This window comes from Clavelina lepadiformis, chromosome 1 (assembly GCF_947623445.1).
Source record: "Clavelina lepadiformis chromosome 1, kaClaLepa1.1, whole genome shotgun sequence".
Classification (NCBI taxonomy): domain Eukaryota; kingdom Metazoa; phylum Chordata; class Ascidiacea; order Aplousobranchia; family Clavelinidae; genus Clavelina; species Clavelina lepadiformis.
The window spans coordinates 24030212-24048033 of NC_135240.1; the positions used below are offsets into that span (position 1 = coordinate 24030212).

At 39.3% G+C, this 17822-nt stretch overlaps 2 protein-coding genes across 5 annotated transcripts; both read right to left on the reverse strand.

The window, feature by feature from the left end:
- Nucleotides 1-6820: 6820 nt before the first annotated feature.
- LOC143465934 (uncharacterized) lies at nucleotides 6821-11568 on the reverse strand. 2 transcript variants are annotated; one of them, XM_076964471.1, is made up of 4 exons: nucleotides 11189-11568; nucleotides 10264-10867; nucleotides 8518-8669; nucleotides 6821-7029 (listed from the first exon to the last, which is right to left on the reverse strand). In XM_076964471.1, the coding sequence occupies exons 1-4, from the start codon at nucleotides 11252-11254 to the stop codon at nucleotides 7012-7014; spliced, it is 840 nt and encodes a 279-aa protein (XP_076820586.1). In that variant the 5' UTR covers nucleotides 11255-11568; the 3' UTR covers nucleotides 6821-7011. The 2 variants fall into 2 exon arrangements, with proteins under 2 accessions (XP_076820586.1, XP_076820595.1); XM_076964480.1 differs by having other exon boundaries at nucleotides 11213-11560.
- Nucleotides 11569-13024: 1456 nt separating this feature from the next.
- LOC143465902 (uncharacterized) lies at nucleotides 13025-17750 on the reverse strand. Of its 3 annotated transcripts, none has more exons than XR_013118673.1 (6): nucleotides 17087-17750; nucleotides 16691-16898; nucleotides 16336-16507; nucleotides 15719-16041; nucleotides 13880-15567; nucleotides 13026-13738 (listed from the first exon to the last, which is right to left on the reverse strand). XR_013118673.1 is itself a non-coding variant. In XM_076964428.1 (5 exons), the coding sequence occupies exons 1-5, from the start codon at nucleotides 17365-17367 to the stop codon at nucleotides 14860-14862; spliced, it is 1692 nt and encodes a 563-aa protein (XP_076820543.1). In that variant the 5' UTR covers nucleotides 17368-17750; the 3' UTR covers nucleotides 13025-14859. The 3 variants fall into 3 exon arrangements, 1 of the variants encoding a protein (XP_076820543.1); XR_013118674.1 differs by having other exon boundaries at nucleotides 17031-17151; XM_076964428.1 differs by having other exon boundaries at nucleotides 13025-15567.
- Nucleotides 17751-17822: the final 72 nt, after the last annotated feature.

A 17822-nucleotide genomic window follows, 5' to 3' on the forward strand; every position in this document is an offset into this window, starting at 1 on the left:
CGCAGAGCGACTGTTTTTTTTTCAGTACTGGCCTTATTAGTCTGATTCGAGTTCTGGTTTTGTCTTTCATCGCTCAACACTTGGAAGTTAAAGCCGATTTTAGCCGATAAAGTATTTTATAAAATTTCTTAATTTGGCAAGATTTAAACGTCTTTTAGACCAAAGTTCACTGAGAAAAACCGAATTAGCCGTTTTCAATTAAGAAAGCAGCAGGATTGACTGCTTCGTTTTAAACGTAGTCTAAAGGCAGAATATATAACAACACTTAGAAGGTTAAGTTTTAATTATTGAACACGATGGTACACTTATGAAGCAAGCTCAAGCTCGTGTTGAATAATTTAAAGTAAATCTTTGGAATGCTACAATGTATTCTGCAGTTGATATTATATACTGAGGTTATCACGGTTCAACCGCAGTCCATTTTCATGCACGTTGCATTCAAAACCAACACAACGACAACCAATTGTACAAAAAGGAAGTGTAAAAATCTTCTTAACTTTGGAGTTGTCCCAACACAGGAATTGCTCAGCCTTTCGAAAAAGCGGCTTCTGCAGCGTCTTATAAAAATGTCCGTATATGCAGCTGTCGCGTCCCTGGCACGAGTCATGGGATTCTAGTTGTTGAGTTGGCACAATGATGAATCGGCAAACTTATGACTCCATCACGGGCAATTTTTGCACGCGCGTACACGAAGTTGGGCTCTTTGTTTGCCGTTGCAGTGAAAATGGAATGCGTTTGCAGTTTGTTGTTTTCCTGTATCCGTGTGAATTTACAAGGCAAAAGCAAACTGTCCAGCGATCATGTCCTACTTTTATACGTTTTCGCGCCCTTATTTCGTTTTCTCTGCAACTAGGTGCTATTTTGACAAGTTCTTTGAATTGCGCAATTTCTATGGCACTCATTTTTGGAACTTGAACTACTTCGAGTTGGCCTCGTCAAGTTTAAAACATTCGTTTTTATCTAAATTACTGTCTTTTAATCCGATATTTACAGAACATAAAAGCAAATATTGACAAGCGGTTACATATACCACGACGCAGCGTCCCGTCAAAGACGATATATTGATCAATAATGGCGTAGTCAAGCGAAACTGACAGAAAGTTGACATGCGCAAATAAAAGGCAGTAAAATATCTGGATAAAAATAAGTAAAATTGCGATTAGTGTTCTCTAGTCTACAGAACTCACTTCAAACATTTTCATTACATTCCTATCAGACGTCCTTGGACAGGTCATAAACTTCGGCAGATGATTTTGTACGTGACATGGCGCCTGTCGTAGACTAAAATTTTGCGCAACTGGCGCGGGTCTTTTTGCGAATTGCGGTTACTGCGTCGTGTAAAGTTCTTTCCCCTCATGGATTTCCTTCCCGAACTTGACATAATCGCGATTGTTTTGTCAAAATTGAAGGCTTGCAGTCTAGGTAGGTGCTAGCAAATAGTAGCCTTTAGTTATACCGTACGTCGCCTTGGTAAAATAAAGCGTTTGGTTCCTTCCGACGCTCGCATAACTTTTTGCTATCAGCCCAAACATAATGCTCATGAGAGATCATACGATAGGTTTTATTCTGAAGCAAAATCGTTGCTGATCATTCACGACATCGCAATTTTCCGAAGACCGAGAAGAAAGCGTTGTGAGGAAAACTAATAAACAAAGGCCACGAAACCCAGTAAACATGTTTTTTGGGAAAAAAGCGTAAATTATGACGTTACAATTTCAGTAACTTGCTTAGGTGCTGACGCGCTGCGTCCCGTCATCTTAACCGAATCAAGCTCTTAAATTGATCATCATCGTTAACAAGCAGTTTGTCAATCTAGTTCAGTCAACCCATGACTGTCGCGAAACGAATTGGAAGACACATATTTGGCAGTCTGACAAAACTGCACTATGGACCAACGTGATCGTATCAGTTGATGACAACACCACGCCTAGTGTACCTCGACACACGAAATGTTCATTATCCTAGGTACCTAATAGCCCTAGAGTCAACAGGCGTAGTATGCTTTGTTATCAAACAAGAGTCTGTGATGCTCGTTTGTGTTTGTTTTCAAGAACACTATTTTCGAATAGGGTTTCATCTTACAACAAAATCTGTGGGGAAAACTTATCGCTTTAACCAAACCTGGCGATTCCCAAGTTGTGCGTTGTCATTTACTATTGACGTCGTGATTTTGAAGGTCGTATATGCATTTAAAATTCGAACTCACGCCTACAAGTGCGTCAATTAATCTCGAGGTGTTTTGGAAACAAAACCAACTAGAATAAATGTAATCTAGGTGAAAGCTATTTAAACAGCTATACTCAGACAATATTGTGTAATGTATGATCGTTTAAGTGGCGTTTTCTCAATAAATATCATGTTTTCATGCGAAGGTGAATCTACACAAGTTGAAAGAGTCGTTTGTGGGTTGAAATTGATCACAAGTGATAACTTAAATACGACGTAAAGATAACAAGCAACGCCATTTGTGCTCGTATTGTAAATGTTTGGAAATTGTTATTGTTGTGATTAAGTCTATTGCGAAACGATCTCGGTTGACCTTTTGTATACATACGGGACGACGCCTGACCGCACCCAACCCACTATCATTGCTTTTCTGCTGCCTCATAACAACGTACACCGTTGTTGAATGTTCATGCCTGAAATACATAAACCTATTTGCCCTCTGCGTATACATTTGGAACAATTTTACCTTGGGGCATGATATCCCAATTAGATAGTAAAATTGTTTTGGCCAGCCACCGGTTCGAAGAACGCATAAAATTCATCGAAAACAAACTTTTAACGGCAGGCTCGCAAAATACGAAAACAATAAAAGCAAGTCGATGAATTTGAACGGTTGATTTAAGCAAGACAGATCGCTTACAAAAGCTGTGACCAGTTTAGGAGAAAGCGCACTGCAGAGACCCTTGTTGTTTTCTCTGTTATGAAACATATTTGAGGTGTTTGTGATGAAGTACGCTAAGAACCCGTTTTGATGACGTCATGTTCTTAATAAACGTTAAGTTGATTTACAAGCCGTGAGCAAAGATAGCCAGAAACCGCAATGAGTCGCTCGTCCCGCAGTTTCCCGCCCAGAACAGTCACGTGATAAGGCGAGGTTGCAAAGCTGCGTTGAATGCTGCAAAGAGCACCCAGCAGCGTAGTATTTCGAAATGCTTCTCAGTGCATAGAACATAGATAGATTAAACTACTTGCTAGCTGTCTCGGCTGTTGATTTAGGCCCGTTTGTTTTGCCAGCTAGTGCGAGTAACGAGCACTGCTACTCCAAATAATACGATTTTATGAACAAACAAAAACTCGTTATCTATAGTTTCCATAACCTAATACAAGAACTGAACTCTGCACGTTGCAAAAACATAATAAGCTACACGTACGTTTTACGTGACTAAACGACCGTCGAAAATTTACAGCCATAGTAATAAACCAAAGCGAAGCATATTCAAATGGTCAGCCAGTTCAAAGACTACAATTCTAAATCATATTAATCCTGTTCGTAAAGCCAATATCAACACTGGGTTAGGGTTTCTTTGTTGTTAATAAGGAAGCATGATGTTGTAAGCTTCTTAACTTGAACTTTTGTCCGGTTTTAGAAACAACCAAAAGGGATTTGTAACAAAAACTGTATTATCCATGTGGTTTAAAATAAGTTTTGTTGTTTGTCTGAATATTAAAGCAGTGGAAAAGAAATTGGAGCATATTTATTAATTACTACGTTAATCCGGAATTCGGATGTAACAAACAGCAATAAATTCTAAATATTAATTGACTGTCCTGCGTTTAAAATTCATTTATTTCCGCGTATTCTCTATTTATAGTTCCCGCTTCACGAACACCGACATGGGTCGTTTTAATTTTCACCAACTTTTAGATTGCGTTACGATTTCGTCTGATTGGTAACCGTAAGTCTCTAAATAAGGACATGGCGTGATATAAGTTGAAAACAAAACGCACAGTAAGCAAAGTTGTGGTTTTCGGCGTTCCAAACCTTGCCTATGGATTGCCAATTGGCCTGATTCAGATAACATCGTACGATAGCGCGTCCAATGGCTGACATTGCCATTTTCAAACCCCCCGTGAGTTTCAACTATAAGATCTGCCATTCGAGACCTGCCAATTCGTCAGCATCCCTCCATTCTTAACTAAGGTTGATGGTGAAATGTTTTCTTTTTTTTGGGCAATAGATCAACGTTCCTATATGTAAATGGCTCTAGTTGTAAGACGGCTTCTTCCCACTGATTCAAGGTAATTGTTAATCGAAAATGTCGTTCGCTCTTGACTCAATTTCATTAAAATGAAATTTACTGATCATTTGTTCGGGTATTTGCTTCATTATGATTGTTTAAGATAACCCTATAATTAATGAGAAAGTTATTTTGCAGCGAACCTAAAGCTGTTTAGAATGGCCACGTTCGGAAATCGGCTATAAATCACAAGATTATGATAGCGTGGACTCCCTATGGCTTCTGTGATAAAGAACGCAGCTGACCCTGCGAAGAAGGCCTGTTTTTTAATAAGGAACGCTATATAAGGAGTAACAATAGTCGGACGTATTATCCACACAGGAAGTGGGCGTCGAAATGAAACATAGAAATTGACCAGAAATGCGGTCCGTTTTTGCCAAGCGCGCATGTATCATAGCCTACTACTGTTATAGTAATACCGGTTATCAAAGCCTGTCGTGACAACCAAAATAACATGTTTGCGACGGCCAATAAGCTAACGAAAGCGCTTGAAACGATATTAGAAAGGGTTACTCTCGAACACGGATGGGATGACAGTTGCGCGGGTTTAATGCAGGTCAAACGCAACGACTTGTAAAATTGTGGTTCTTTGTTTTTCCTGCCAGGAGTTAATGTTTGTTCAACAAAAAACGGGAAGCATCGCTGAGTACAATAGGCTTTTTATGATTATGTTATGCTAAGCGATAACTTTGTTTCAAATTAACCAAGGAAAAGGAAGTAGCGGTGGTAGTTTTAAACCCCTTAATTACTCTGCTTCGCTAGATATGGCACGCGGCCGTGTTGCAATTACGCAGCCGTTAACGTGAAAAGAACGGAACAAATCATAAGAAACACGGACTTAAACATCGGAGTAATTACTTTTTTATTGCCTAATTACTACCCACATGTACTTACACGCTTTTCGCATGGAAGGTTTGTCATAAACAAGCAAAAAACTGTCCGTTAATTGATGAAAAATCATTATGAAAGTGCTACGCAAGAAAAATGTTTGGCCAATACTGATACCATATTTGTGCAAATTAACCACAATTTATTTCAGTCAACAGCGCGGTCCATGAAATTATTTGTCATTAAGAAGGTATAGGTCATTGTGAAGGACATGATTAAATTTCCAAGTGTACATCTTCGCTTCCACCAGCTTGGAAGTGCTAACAGAATGCAACCTCAAAACAGCAACTGGCGTTTACGCAAGTTGTATTTCACGCAAGGTTCTATTTGTTCTATACAAGTTCTGGCATTTTCGGTAGTTGTAGTCAAAAGTATTGTAATAGAATTTTTTAACCAAAAATAGGCCGCCTGGCAAGCATATAGTAATAGCTCGTATGAGCAACTGCCTCAGCGAAATGTTGAAGCGGCTGTAAGCTGTTTGGAATTACTGTTAAGTTCCAGTTCGGCTGAACCAATAATTTGTTTTTGATTATTATCTATATGTGCTTGAATATCCAGAATCCGCAGTATATTCCACTCTTTACGGCCTTAAAATTTTCACGGCGTTTTATGCGATATACTATATTTTATACTGGACGTTTAGCTCACGCGACGAGAAAGTCACTGATCAGAGGTGGAGGTTTTATCATTTTTAAGAGCGAAGTTACTGGGCTACCTGACCACGAAACTAAAGTATTTAATCAGAGTCGGTGACACTTTGATAAAGTTTTACGGAGTTCTTACGGCTCTTCCCCAACAAGATGTTACTTTAAAAATCAAAGGTTTCTTTCCGGTCGAACATGACGTGTGATGGCACTTCTGAGGAAACTTACAGCTATTTTGTTTGGCAAGCGCGGTGGGGTGCTATGTAAATGGTACCAGCTTGTGCAATGTCCGAAATGATTTCGGACTGACAAAATGCCGTAAATACGGTCTCCACGAAGTGTGATGTTGCACAGCTGGGAATACATAGAATGGTGCTTGACTTTCCCTAGCACTTAATACGTTCTAAAATATTTGTTTTAGCTGTTAAGCGGCCAATTTAGTCGCCTATTAACTAGATATCGTTGCATGTGCATACAGTTATTTGTTTGCGCTCAACAATTAAAGATCACACCCCCTCATAGTAACATCGCACTTTAAATGGAAGCAGTCGCAGCTGTTGTTGTTTCATCCATAAATTATTTATTAATCTCCTGACATTTCATCGTTTGCGTTGAGTTATTTAAAATTTAGCAAAATGACAAGTCATTTCACAACGATTATTTTAAATATTAATCGTGCAATACTGCATCAAAAAATTATCACAGAAAACGGGCACGAATGAGATCGGAAAGTTGTTTTCAACGTATTTGTTTATCTTAAAATATCTCTTGGAAACCTCGACAAGCAGCTTCGGAATGTATAAGCGTCAAGGCAGTGCTTAATATATCATATAGCTACCATAGTGTAACGGCATTTCGTAGTAGACTGAAGATGATAATTCACTCAAGTGTTTCGTACCACTATGTGCACGAGTACTCCGTCCAAGATAAACAGGTTAATTATAACTTTTCGCTGTTGTCATAGCGATACTGACGTAAGCAGCATAGTAAAATGGTACCGGGAGTTTACCTGTGTTGGAACGGAGAAGACCAAAATCAAGAATCTTTTCTCAACATAAATTTTAATCATATAATGAAACGAGTGGCAGCAAAGCGTGAACTTTTAGTTACAATGTAAATGCATAGAAAATAAATATACTACTACTGTACATAAAGAAAGCAAGTCGTGTCGAACGGAAAATAACACGAAAACTGATGGACGTCTGAACATGGTCTTGGCGATGGCAAGTGTGACTTCATTGGTTGTCGGCGTCCTAGAAAAAAAAGACAAGTTTTAATCGTGCGCGGCTCAACAACCAACGATAGTAAATCGAAAGGCACCGCTGGGTCATGTTTTGTAATAAGAGATACAAGCTACGATAACTTACAGGCGCGTAACCTTAGGCTATAACAAAACAGTTGTCACTTTGCAACACATTTTGTTGATGGAAGATCACAAAAATCTAATGGTCGTTAACTTAAGGCGCGTGGCCTGTTTTATGTGGCACCTGTTTTTACGTGACCTTCGCATGCCTTAGAAAGTTTCCGTGTTTCCCCACGAGATTTTAAAAATGCGATCTTTAAATTTGGATTACAAACAGTAGCGATAGCGATTTAAGCTGCGTCGTAACAGGTGGTGTTTTTGACTACAGTTTTCTTTGTTAAATGTAGATAAGCTCATGTTTACAGAGCCTTCCCTTGCCTTGACTTGTAGTGGGTAAGCCAAAAAGACGTTATTATGACTCAAAGGTTCGATGCTGCAACATAACATGGACCTACGAAAAGCAAAACCAAACTTCAAGTGGAAAATTACTAATTTGCGCCATCTCCCGCAAAAGTAGTTTCAAGATTAGTTAAGTCGCCGTTCCGTACCATTAAGCGCGCACACTTCCAACCATAAAGAAGATCGGACAGCTAGGCGCACGCCAGCTATTAAGATTACTTGATTGTGTGCTCAAGCGTTTATGTTAAAACAGCAGATATGTTGCGTAATAATTACAGTCTTACTCCGTGCTAAACAGATATCACTTTGCTTTTGCAAAGTTACAAAATGGCGGTTTTAACCTTTCGCAAAAAGTGGACGATTTCTGGGGCTATTTTTACATGCTGGATGATTTATTGTTATTTCGTGTTTTTGTAACATTCAATGAAGTTTTCAAAAGCGACATAAAATAAACGTCATTGTCTCCAAACTCCAAAAGTCCCTTTGTGTTCAATGATGCGTTTTTTTTTTCAGCAAAAAGAGCGAAAAATACAATCGAACTGTTTGTTTCGACAGACAACGGTCGTTCACCACCGACGTCTACGATTTCCAAAAACAAACCGAAGGGGGTTTCCTACAAAGAACTTGCCCGGGCCGGCTCGCTTAATTTACATGTCCATATAGATTGATATGCGTTACTTTGTCTCAAACATCATGCCCGACACATTCTTTCAGCTTTATACCCACCATAGCTTAACCTTGTTTTGGTCGTAAATCGTATAATAACGAACGGGGAAACGCTTTTAATCCTTCCAAGCACCCACCAAGACATAAATCTTTAGGGAACTGCAAAAAGGGACTTTAACTGCTCTCGGTTTAACCGGCAGGCATTGGAGACGAACTTGCACAGAATAACCCCGGCAGTGAATCATTTGCTGAAAAGGAGCAACGACCCAAAGCCGCCACGGTTCGGCGGTAATTTCAACAAGAAGTTTAGGAGTATTATCCATACTACGGCGAGCTTGTATGTTTTAGGTATTTGCCGGGGTGGAAGTATTACCTTGATAAATTCGCCGTTGGTCTGCCGCGCTTGTTTTAAAAGAGACCTGACATCTCGATTAGGTCTACGTCGAACAACTTTTGCGCCAAGTCGTGCTTTTCCCGGCTGGGTGCGATGGGCTGGTCGACCTGATTTCCTGCTGCGATGCGCATCTGTAAACAGAAAAATAAACGATTTTAGTGACTTGTGATCATTATCGTGGGTTGCTACCCTTCCATTAAGCACTACGCGTGACCTAAATACACATAAAAGAGGTCGTCAGGCTATCTTTCCTGCTACGTCATAATGGAAAGCTGAATGACTGAAAGTAACCATATCATTGCACCGACAATACAGTAATGCTGTGTGTAATACGTATGTAACTATTTGGCTAGTTCATGTTAGTTAGAAGCAATAGCTTAAATGATAATGGTTAGTAACGCATAACATCCGTTTTTAATTATTATGAACATATTTGGTGTTCCGACTAACATTCTAATCTGAAATTCCATTGCCAAGAATTGTAGTACGCCCATTCTATTTTAGGTGAAATGAATTTAAATGAAGGTAACTACAATACGTACCAAAAAAGTCTACAGTTGTATATGTGACCGATTTTACAACATCAGGAAACTACTTCACTGACAAAATGTCGGCGGGAAATATACGTCGGATAATGTGTAGATAAACATTCGGCCAAATGCGAACTAACTATGTCGGGAGAGTCGCAATGACAGTATCTTTTAAATGAGTACATTTTTTATAAGAAACTGTAGAGGCCTCTTTCCGGATGTTATGAAACTCTGGTGTTGGAATAACTTAAAATTAAGAACTGTTTTTCGAAATTGTCCAACTTATCTCAGAAATTTGCTACTGGCGCAACCAATCGTTTGTTGTGCTCGTGTTAAACGCGACCAGTAGCCAGAATATTGTACGACTATATTCAAAACCTTACAGTAATTTAACTCCAATTCTACTATTTTCTTAACCAAAAACCGCTAATTCGACTTATGTTTATACCGAATCTTGCTTAAACAAGGTCATGTCTTGATCAGTTAAAAAGTCGCTCTATAGTCTATAAGCTTTGTGCCCAAGTTTAAGGCCAAGTTACTAGAAGCTTCAACTCAAAGTTTCTTACGAAAAGGTACCTCAGTAAAATTGCGGTTAGAAACAACCGACATCGAAGTTATTTATTTCTTAAAATAAAATTCGTAAAAAGTTTGCTTCTTCACAGGGAAATCTATCGTAAGGAAAATAATTGGGCATCCATATTGATTTCGTGAAAGGAATAAGACCAAGACGAGGATTACTCAAAAATATTTAAACATACCTATTACCGGATGTAATAAGATAAATACCGTAATAACTAGATAAACATGGAAAAGACACGATAACTTGTAACTATATTATTTAAGCCGTTATGAAATTGTTACGGGGATGATTTAATTCTATTATTGGTATAACCCCCCCCCCCCCCAAAACAGTATACATTTGTTCTAAAACGGTAATTCAGCGCTGGTTCTATTCAAGAGTAAACCTTAATTGAATCAGAACCCGGAAATACATGTTGGAAATTGTTGCACACGTAAACGTTTCTTTTTGACTCTGGTACCACTTAGGACTTATGTTAATACGTCAAAACAACAATTGCAAAACATTGACAGCTTTTACATGACAAAACTTTGCAAAAATTACCGTCATAGTCGACACATGGTCTCATGCAAGACGGGATGTAATACATGAATTTCATATTACCTATGAACTTACTTCTTATTTTGTCTTGACGGCAGGGGTGACGTGCCGGGACTGATTCCAATTCTTCCGGTGAGGAGGGAGGTGTGAGACATACTAGTACAGGCTGCTGCGTTTGCTCACTTGTGGCTTCTTTGTCGATACTATACGTTGGTTCTTTGGACGACAAGCTTTTGAATTCTTTAAACGGCGAGCACAGAAACGGTACCGGTGATTCTGGCCGTGTGGAACGCAGATTCTTTCCTAGGTTTATCCGCATCAGGCTTAACCGCTTTGAATCCCCAGAAAGGTCCTGCGCCTTGTCGATTGGTACCCAGTCATATACTGGAATAACTGCTGTTTTTGAGCTCGTTCTTCGATGCTCTTTCTTTAAGCACCCGTTTGATTCGATAATGGTGTTGCGACACCAGCGTTTTAAAAATGCAGTCTGTTCTTTCTTCATGGCATCTGATAATAGTGTTTTAACAGCAAAACCATCCGCCGTAGTTCTGTTGAACAAATTAACACATGTTGAGCTGACGGCTGGACTATCACTGGGGTGTATAAGGCGACCAGTCCGCGTAAAAGCGGAATTTTCAGATGGCAGCTTGGGAATATTGCTACACTGCATATCTATTACCTAAACAAAATCAATATCATTTAATAATGTAATTAATGTGTAGCAGTTGCAACAGTTGCAATAAAATTGTTGTGTCTTTCAGCAGCATGTCATATTGACAGATAGAAATAGAGATGTCATGCATAGATTTAGCAGAAAAAATTGGTCTACAAGCGGAATGGTTTATACTATGTTGCTTGTTAAAATATTCCACCAAAGTCATCATCTAATCATATATAGTTTAATGTACACACGAATTCATGATACAGGTTGGCAGTTTCTGCAAGCTTCTACGCACCAGAAAAAAGCAAAATAAAATGGCCTATTAAATATGCTACCTACGTCTGATAATGAAGGCCTACGTACGTAAGTGCACACATATCCGTTTCTGTTGACAAGTCGTAGCATTTAAAAGGTGTACAATAGCCGAGTTTAAAATCCGTGCGTTTAAATACCTATTGTACCCGCCGACTACGTAGTAGAGCCTTTAACACTGTTGACACTTCTATTCTGATGTTACGCCTGATTTACAGTTGTACAGGGTATTATCGGTGGGACTGAAATTTAAATCACTGCACGCCTTTTGGTAGGTAATAAATGGAATAACTTGTTTTTGTTTCCTTTATATTCAGCTTGCGAGGCTAAAGTGGTGCAAATATAACAACAACTTCACGATCTTTTCTAAACCAATTAACTCTGAGCGTTCTGAAACGTGCCTGGGCCTGCCCTTCGTTCACTGATTTGATGTCACGATCGTCTGATTTTTTACTACAGACTCATTGAGCTATGACGTAGGCATAACAGAAGCGGTTTTGTGTGAACCCGAACTGCAAAGCACTTCCATGTTGAACAAGGTATAGCCTTCAAAAGCGATAGTTACGTAAACATTACCCGGGCGTAGTCTACTGCACTAACTACAACTTTTACTAAAACCAATAGTTGTTCCAAAGCGTTTTTTCCACTACATCTGTTTTCGCAACTATGTCGCAGAAAAACGTGACTTGTTAGTTAAACACCTTGGCAATCTCTGGCATTCTGTAGTAAACAAAGTGATTCACCGCTATTTGTACGCATTACAGTCGATTTAATCATTATATGCGTAAGATTCTGAAGCTATATTAAATCAGCAACTTTTAAGGAAAAGTCCAAATCAAGCGTACGAAACGGTTCCGGCAGAAGTTTTCAAAAATATCAAGCGCTCACCAAACCTGGCATAGCTGAAATGCGAATCGCCGAATCTACCTTCCCTCAAGTTCCCGCCAAGTAATTTCCCCCGCACAGAATTCCCTGGGTTTCACATTGGTTGGTAAATGTGACGTTATACACGGCGAACAGCATTCTTGGTCGCACTCGTACATACCACTAAAAAACAACGTCACCAACGCTGTAGCACATTAATAAACCTTTGGTAATTATTCATTATGAAACCGATGGAATCCCAAGCTACCTATTACCTCCAGTATGTGCAAAGGTTAGTACCTGGTCACTATCACCTTACTACGCCCGTGTGTTTTGCGCGCGCGCGCGTGTGTGTTTGTAGTAATGCGCGTGACGTCATCATGATGAAAAGTTTCTCGAACATTCGTTGTACAGTACTGCAAATATTTTGAGCATTAGTACAATGTAGGGGCTTTGGCTTTCCGATAACTGTTTTTGTTCTTCTCGTGGAATAAAACGAAAACATTCTAAATGATTAAGTGGCATTGACAAGCCAGCCCTCAGAAACAAGTAAACGACCTCTTGAAATTGTCGTTTCAGCGGTAATTGTCATTATTACGGTAATCTTTTGCGCTTGTTACTGCTGACAATTTACAATTGCTATCTGCCTGGTCTCATAAAAAGTGCCTAATGGGCCGGGTAACCGCCAAATAAAACTGAGTCATTGCACTGATGATGCAAGTTTTTGTAAGACCAACAAGAAATCAACGGTGTTGCCAAGATGACTACAATAAAAACTCGGCCTACGTAGTGCACACGCGATAGGCTTGCTTTATATTACCTGTTGTAATGACTGATGTGATAAGAGAAAAGACCTGAATTGAGTAACCAGGTGCCCACTTTTCACGCGACAGTTGTTATGTGTGTTTGGTTGTATTGTGACGCAAGCTTATTAAACCTCAACAAAACCGGTTGAGGCTGTGTGTTGGTTGTAAATACTCGGTAGAATGCAAAAAACGAAGTTTACCACTGGTACTCGCCATTTCCAACAATCGTAGGAAGCCTGTGAACTTGCAATAACAACCCACTGTATAGTTTTCAGCAACGAGGTCCTTTCAAAGAGTGATACAAAGTGGTTAATAACATTTGAGACCTGAAAATAATTGGAAACACTTTAGTGCCAAGTATGTTTTACAACACCTGAATCTTTACCAGCATGACGGCAGCTATTGTTTAGGCGAGTACCAGCGTCCACAATTACTTGACCTTCTAACCCAGTAAACAAAATGCTACGAAAACGATATGGTTGAACTCTTGTTGCAAAATAGCATTCAACGGTGAAATAGCTTTCTTGGTTCAATTCTTCACCTTTAATACACTCTTTACGTCATAAAATATAAATAAAGAAATTAATACGAAAGAAATGAATTGAATAAAACGCAGTTAATAAAAGTTGTCAATACTATTTCTTTTGGTTCAAAGCAGATTAAAAAACAAGTCTTTAAAGCAATCTTTTAAACCGAAAAGCCTGTCGTCGTTTTAATCGAACAACTGCCATTAATTTAACGAGAGCAATCGGCCTTATTAAAAACACGAACAATCTTCTCGCTCAGCCTGGAGAAAGCAATCTCCCGCCATATTTCATCACGTGATTAAGGCGTCATTAGCGCTGCCAAAAGCGCGGGAAACGTCTGTTTAATGAAGACATACACGGCATGCAGTTTCCTCTATTGCCTGTCAAATTAATTTCATAATTGGCGATTAATCAGTTTAGTAATGGACGCAAAAATACAAACAGACGTGAATTTGACGAATCGACCTTTCTTGTTACCCTTTAAGTTAATAGAAAAATGCATTAACGTGCTTTACCCATACCTTGGGTAGGAAGCGTCGACGTTTTGTTCAGGTTCACCGACTACACCATAAGCGGATAAGCAAAGCGATTTTCACTCGATTGTTTTTGCTACCTGTTGAGAACAAGCTGTAAGTATTATGGCCATTTGCTTCTTGCCTTGAAAGCTTGCGGTTAAGTTCGCTGACGCCGAGTGGGTGATACGAGTTCGCTCACAGAGAGGGACGCGAAATGAGTTGAGTATTTTGAACACTTATTTGCTTTGAAACTCGTTGAAAGGGTCAAGATGCATCTCTCCGGCACCCGCTAGCTTCTATTATTAGTAACGCTCTTGCAACCTGTACTCCGATTTCACCACCTTTTATTTGCTTTGGTGACGACATTGTAAAGTGTGGCGCAATCGACACCAGACACTTTTCTCAAAAACGATCACCTTAACGCGATCTTAAAGAAAAGTGAGCTGTCAATCAAAAGCGAAGAAAACCACCGGTTAATTATCTGCAATCAGAAATAAAAGTAATGTTTGCGGAACGAGTAAATCATATTCTCAAGTGTTTGAGCAGTCATCGTTGTATTTATTTTAGTTGTAATGAAAGACGAGTGGTTATATCTGCACGTTTTCAAGTTGATCATTCCACAGGAGCAGATCTTGCCAATGACAAAAGCATATACGTGTATTAATATCGATTTGATGCTAAAGGTTTAGAAAACTAAATGCTGAAATGGCCAGTGCCAAGTGGTTGTTGTTTACACAAAAGTCTATTCCAAACCGGTGACAGCGTTAAATGCGTTTATCGACAAACAATCGAAAGTACAAACTTATACAAAGATTGGTAAGATAGCTGAAACCAGCAACGAAAACATGAACGAAACGATGTAATCATAACATTAATCTTTCACGGCCTAACGTCCCCGCGTAAGCAAAGCAAAACAAGACCTCCGGGTATGCGTCTATTCGAGTCTTGTACGCCACCCAACGGATGATGACTTTGAAAATAATCGTTTAAACTTCATCAGAAACTCGATTCCCGTTGCTGACAAAAACAGAGGTTTGTGGTAATGGCGCCGGTGCAACTGACGCCCAATTTTCTTGGCGCAGACAACATTTCTTGGCAACGAAAATGAGCCCGACAGAAATAACTATGTCAGCAACGACGGCCAAGATAATGAACAGAACATAGAAACCACCATTATCTTCTACTAGATACTCGAATCCCGCGTGTGTTGCATTCGTTACCGAAGACACGTTCATTAATTCATTCGTCGAAGTCGCCATGGTAACAACGCTGACGTTTGTTGACGTCACTGGCATGGTGGTTATATTATGATGTTGAGAGCCGTAGGTAGTTGCAGGAGCAGTAATATGTATGGTTTTAGGATCATCATCATCAACTCGGCACTGCAGGAAAAGCATGTTTGCTGTCACCCTGTCGATAAGACCAGTGACGTACACGTCGAACAGTGCGGATCCACGATGATACGCAGGGTTGTAGCATATGACGTCATGATATCCTTTGGCGTCGGCTAACCATGAACCTTGTGTCAAGATCCAGTCGACGAAATCCAGAATTTTGCAATCGCAGAGCCATGGGTTACCGCTCCAGTCGATGTACAGATCCTTGGCGACATTTGTCATTGCTTTCACCTTTAAGGAGCCGGTAAGATAACGTTCGATAATTGTGATTGTTGTGTCATTGGTTTGGTCGATGACCTGTGAAATTTTATTTGTGATTTTGACAAAAAAAATCCAGATTTACTGTTTGTATTGTTGCCTGCATAACTTTACTTAAAACTGGGCAAGCGTCACATGTGATAACAGTTGGTTTAAATAGCCTTGCGTTTTAAAAGAGAACAGTTTATACCTTAATTCCTGCAAGTCCGCTGATCCAACTTACGTCAGGTGTTCTTAATTCGTTGTTGCGAAGACTGAGATGGCATAAATCCACACACTGCCTTGTGAAATCCCCTGGAAGATTAGAAATGAGATTGTGCCCGAGATCGAGATAAACCAGCGATTTAGCGTGTCTTAAAAGCTCGGAAGGCCACGAAACGATTGAGTTGTCAGAAAGGTCAAGACTCGACAAATGTTCCAGTCCAGCAAAGGCGTGTTCGGCGAGCACTTCTATACCGCAATTTGCTGCTTGTAGATTCGTAAGAAGGGGAAGGCAAGAAAAAAATCCATCCTCTAAATATCATTATTCATTATACACTTGGCAGTGTTATATGGTGTTAACAACGTTATTTTCGTACTTGCATGCCAATCGAGATTTTGCTTCAAATAATATTTTGTTATTTCACTGTAGGTTTTATAACGCAGAGACATTTGATGGAAAGCCAAAATCTAATAATTATTTTAAAAACGTTTTCTACAGTTTTTACTTTTTTTTTGTTTGTTCTGAGTACAAAATACACCGATTTTATCGCCAAAAGGAACGACTTTTAAAGATAACAAAACGAATATACATAGCTATCCTCTTACCTTTGAAAATTTCTGGCACGTAATTTGAGGAAATTCTCAAAACAATTAGACTCTTTAAACGACAAAGGCACTCGCGTGGGAGACATGAGGTGTTACGTTTCTCTGCTGCTGTCAAATTGTTATGACTAATGTCTAGTTCGGTTAGTTTCGTTAATCCTTTGAAAGCGTCCGCCTTCAAAACAAGTCGTTGTATTAAGTTACACCAACATATAAACAATGTTCGTTTTCCTCGTGTTTGGATGCAACGCGTTCGAGAAGAACAAAGAATCTTTCGTCAATGTTGTTTACTACAAGTTTCACTTAGCTAAATTATAGCAAACAATATCAGTAACTACCAATATAAACTAAATTATACCTGGAAACACGGTATTTCATTGTGGGCTAATGACAAGTAATCCAAATTGACGACTTCGTCAAAATCAGCTTTTGCAACGACATGGTCAATGTTATTCCAAGAAAGGTCAAGGTCATAAAGAAAAAACATTCCGCCGATAGTAGATGCAGGAATTTGAGAAAAACGATTATTTCTCAAAGTCAATTGTTGCAATGTGATTCGAGATTTGCTGCAAATCAAGTTTATTAAAGTCAATACAAACCATAAATTTGTACTTTAGTGATACGCGATTCCTTTAAAAGTATAATATTCCATGATTTAAATAGATCGGTCCAGGTCAATAAAAGCAAACATTACGTACTTTCAGCTAACATTGCAGTGACTTTCCTTCCCTGCTTACATAGGAGATAAACTTACCGTATGATTTCATCTGAACTTAATGACGTCAACAAATTGTCGCTGAGGTCAATGACCCGTAGGCCAACCTTGTCAAGTTCCTTTGGTACTGAAGTAAGATTCGCAGAGCTGCAAAAGGCAGCGTAAGCAGTGACTTCACACGTATATGACACACGATTTTGCGCTAAAAATATACAGAAAATTGCTGACATTAACGACCTCATGTTTTGAACAAGCGCGGCACTAAACAGCAGACTACCATCAGCAATACACTTCCCACATCTGTAACTTTTCATTGCCATGAAGCCACCCTAGAACTTATTTGGCTCCCGCAGTGCCATACTCTCATCCATTAGCTAAATGCCATTGTCTTGCGACGTCGTAAACTGCTTTGTGCGTGCTGATCTGGCAGTGTAGCCAAGTAAAATGAATAAACAAATCTGGGTCATGACACGTCTCTTCTATAAGTAAAATCTTTACAAGGCTCAATCCTTTGAAGATTTGGCAAAATTTAGGCGTATAGGCAGGGTTGCCATCGGTCTGGACTCAAAAATAAGGACGATTAGTAAACCAAAGAAGAGTACTACCTTAAACAGTGCACAACAGGGGAAGGCAATCAATGTTCCTAAAACAAAAACAAAAAAACAGACTCTATTTGCATGTTCTTAATTTTGGTGTCACTTTGGTACAAAATGGTAGGCTATACTAAAGGTGTCGATATGCCCAAAATAGGAACCTCTGCCCTTAAAATAAGGAC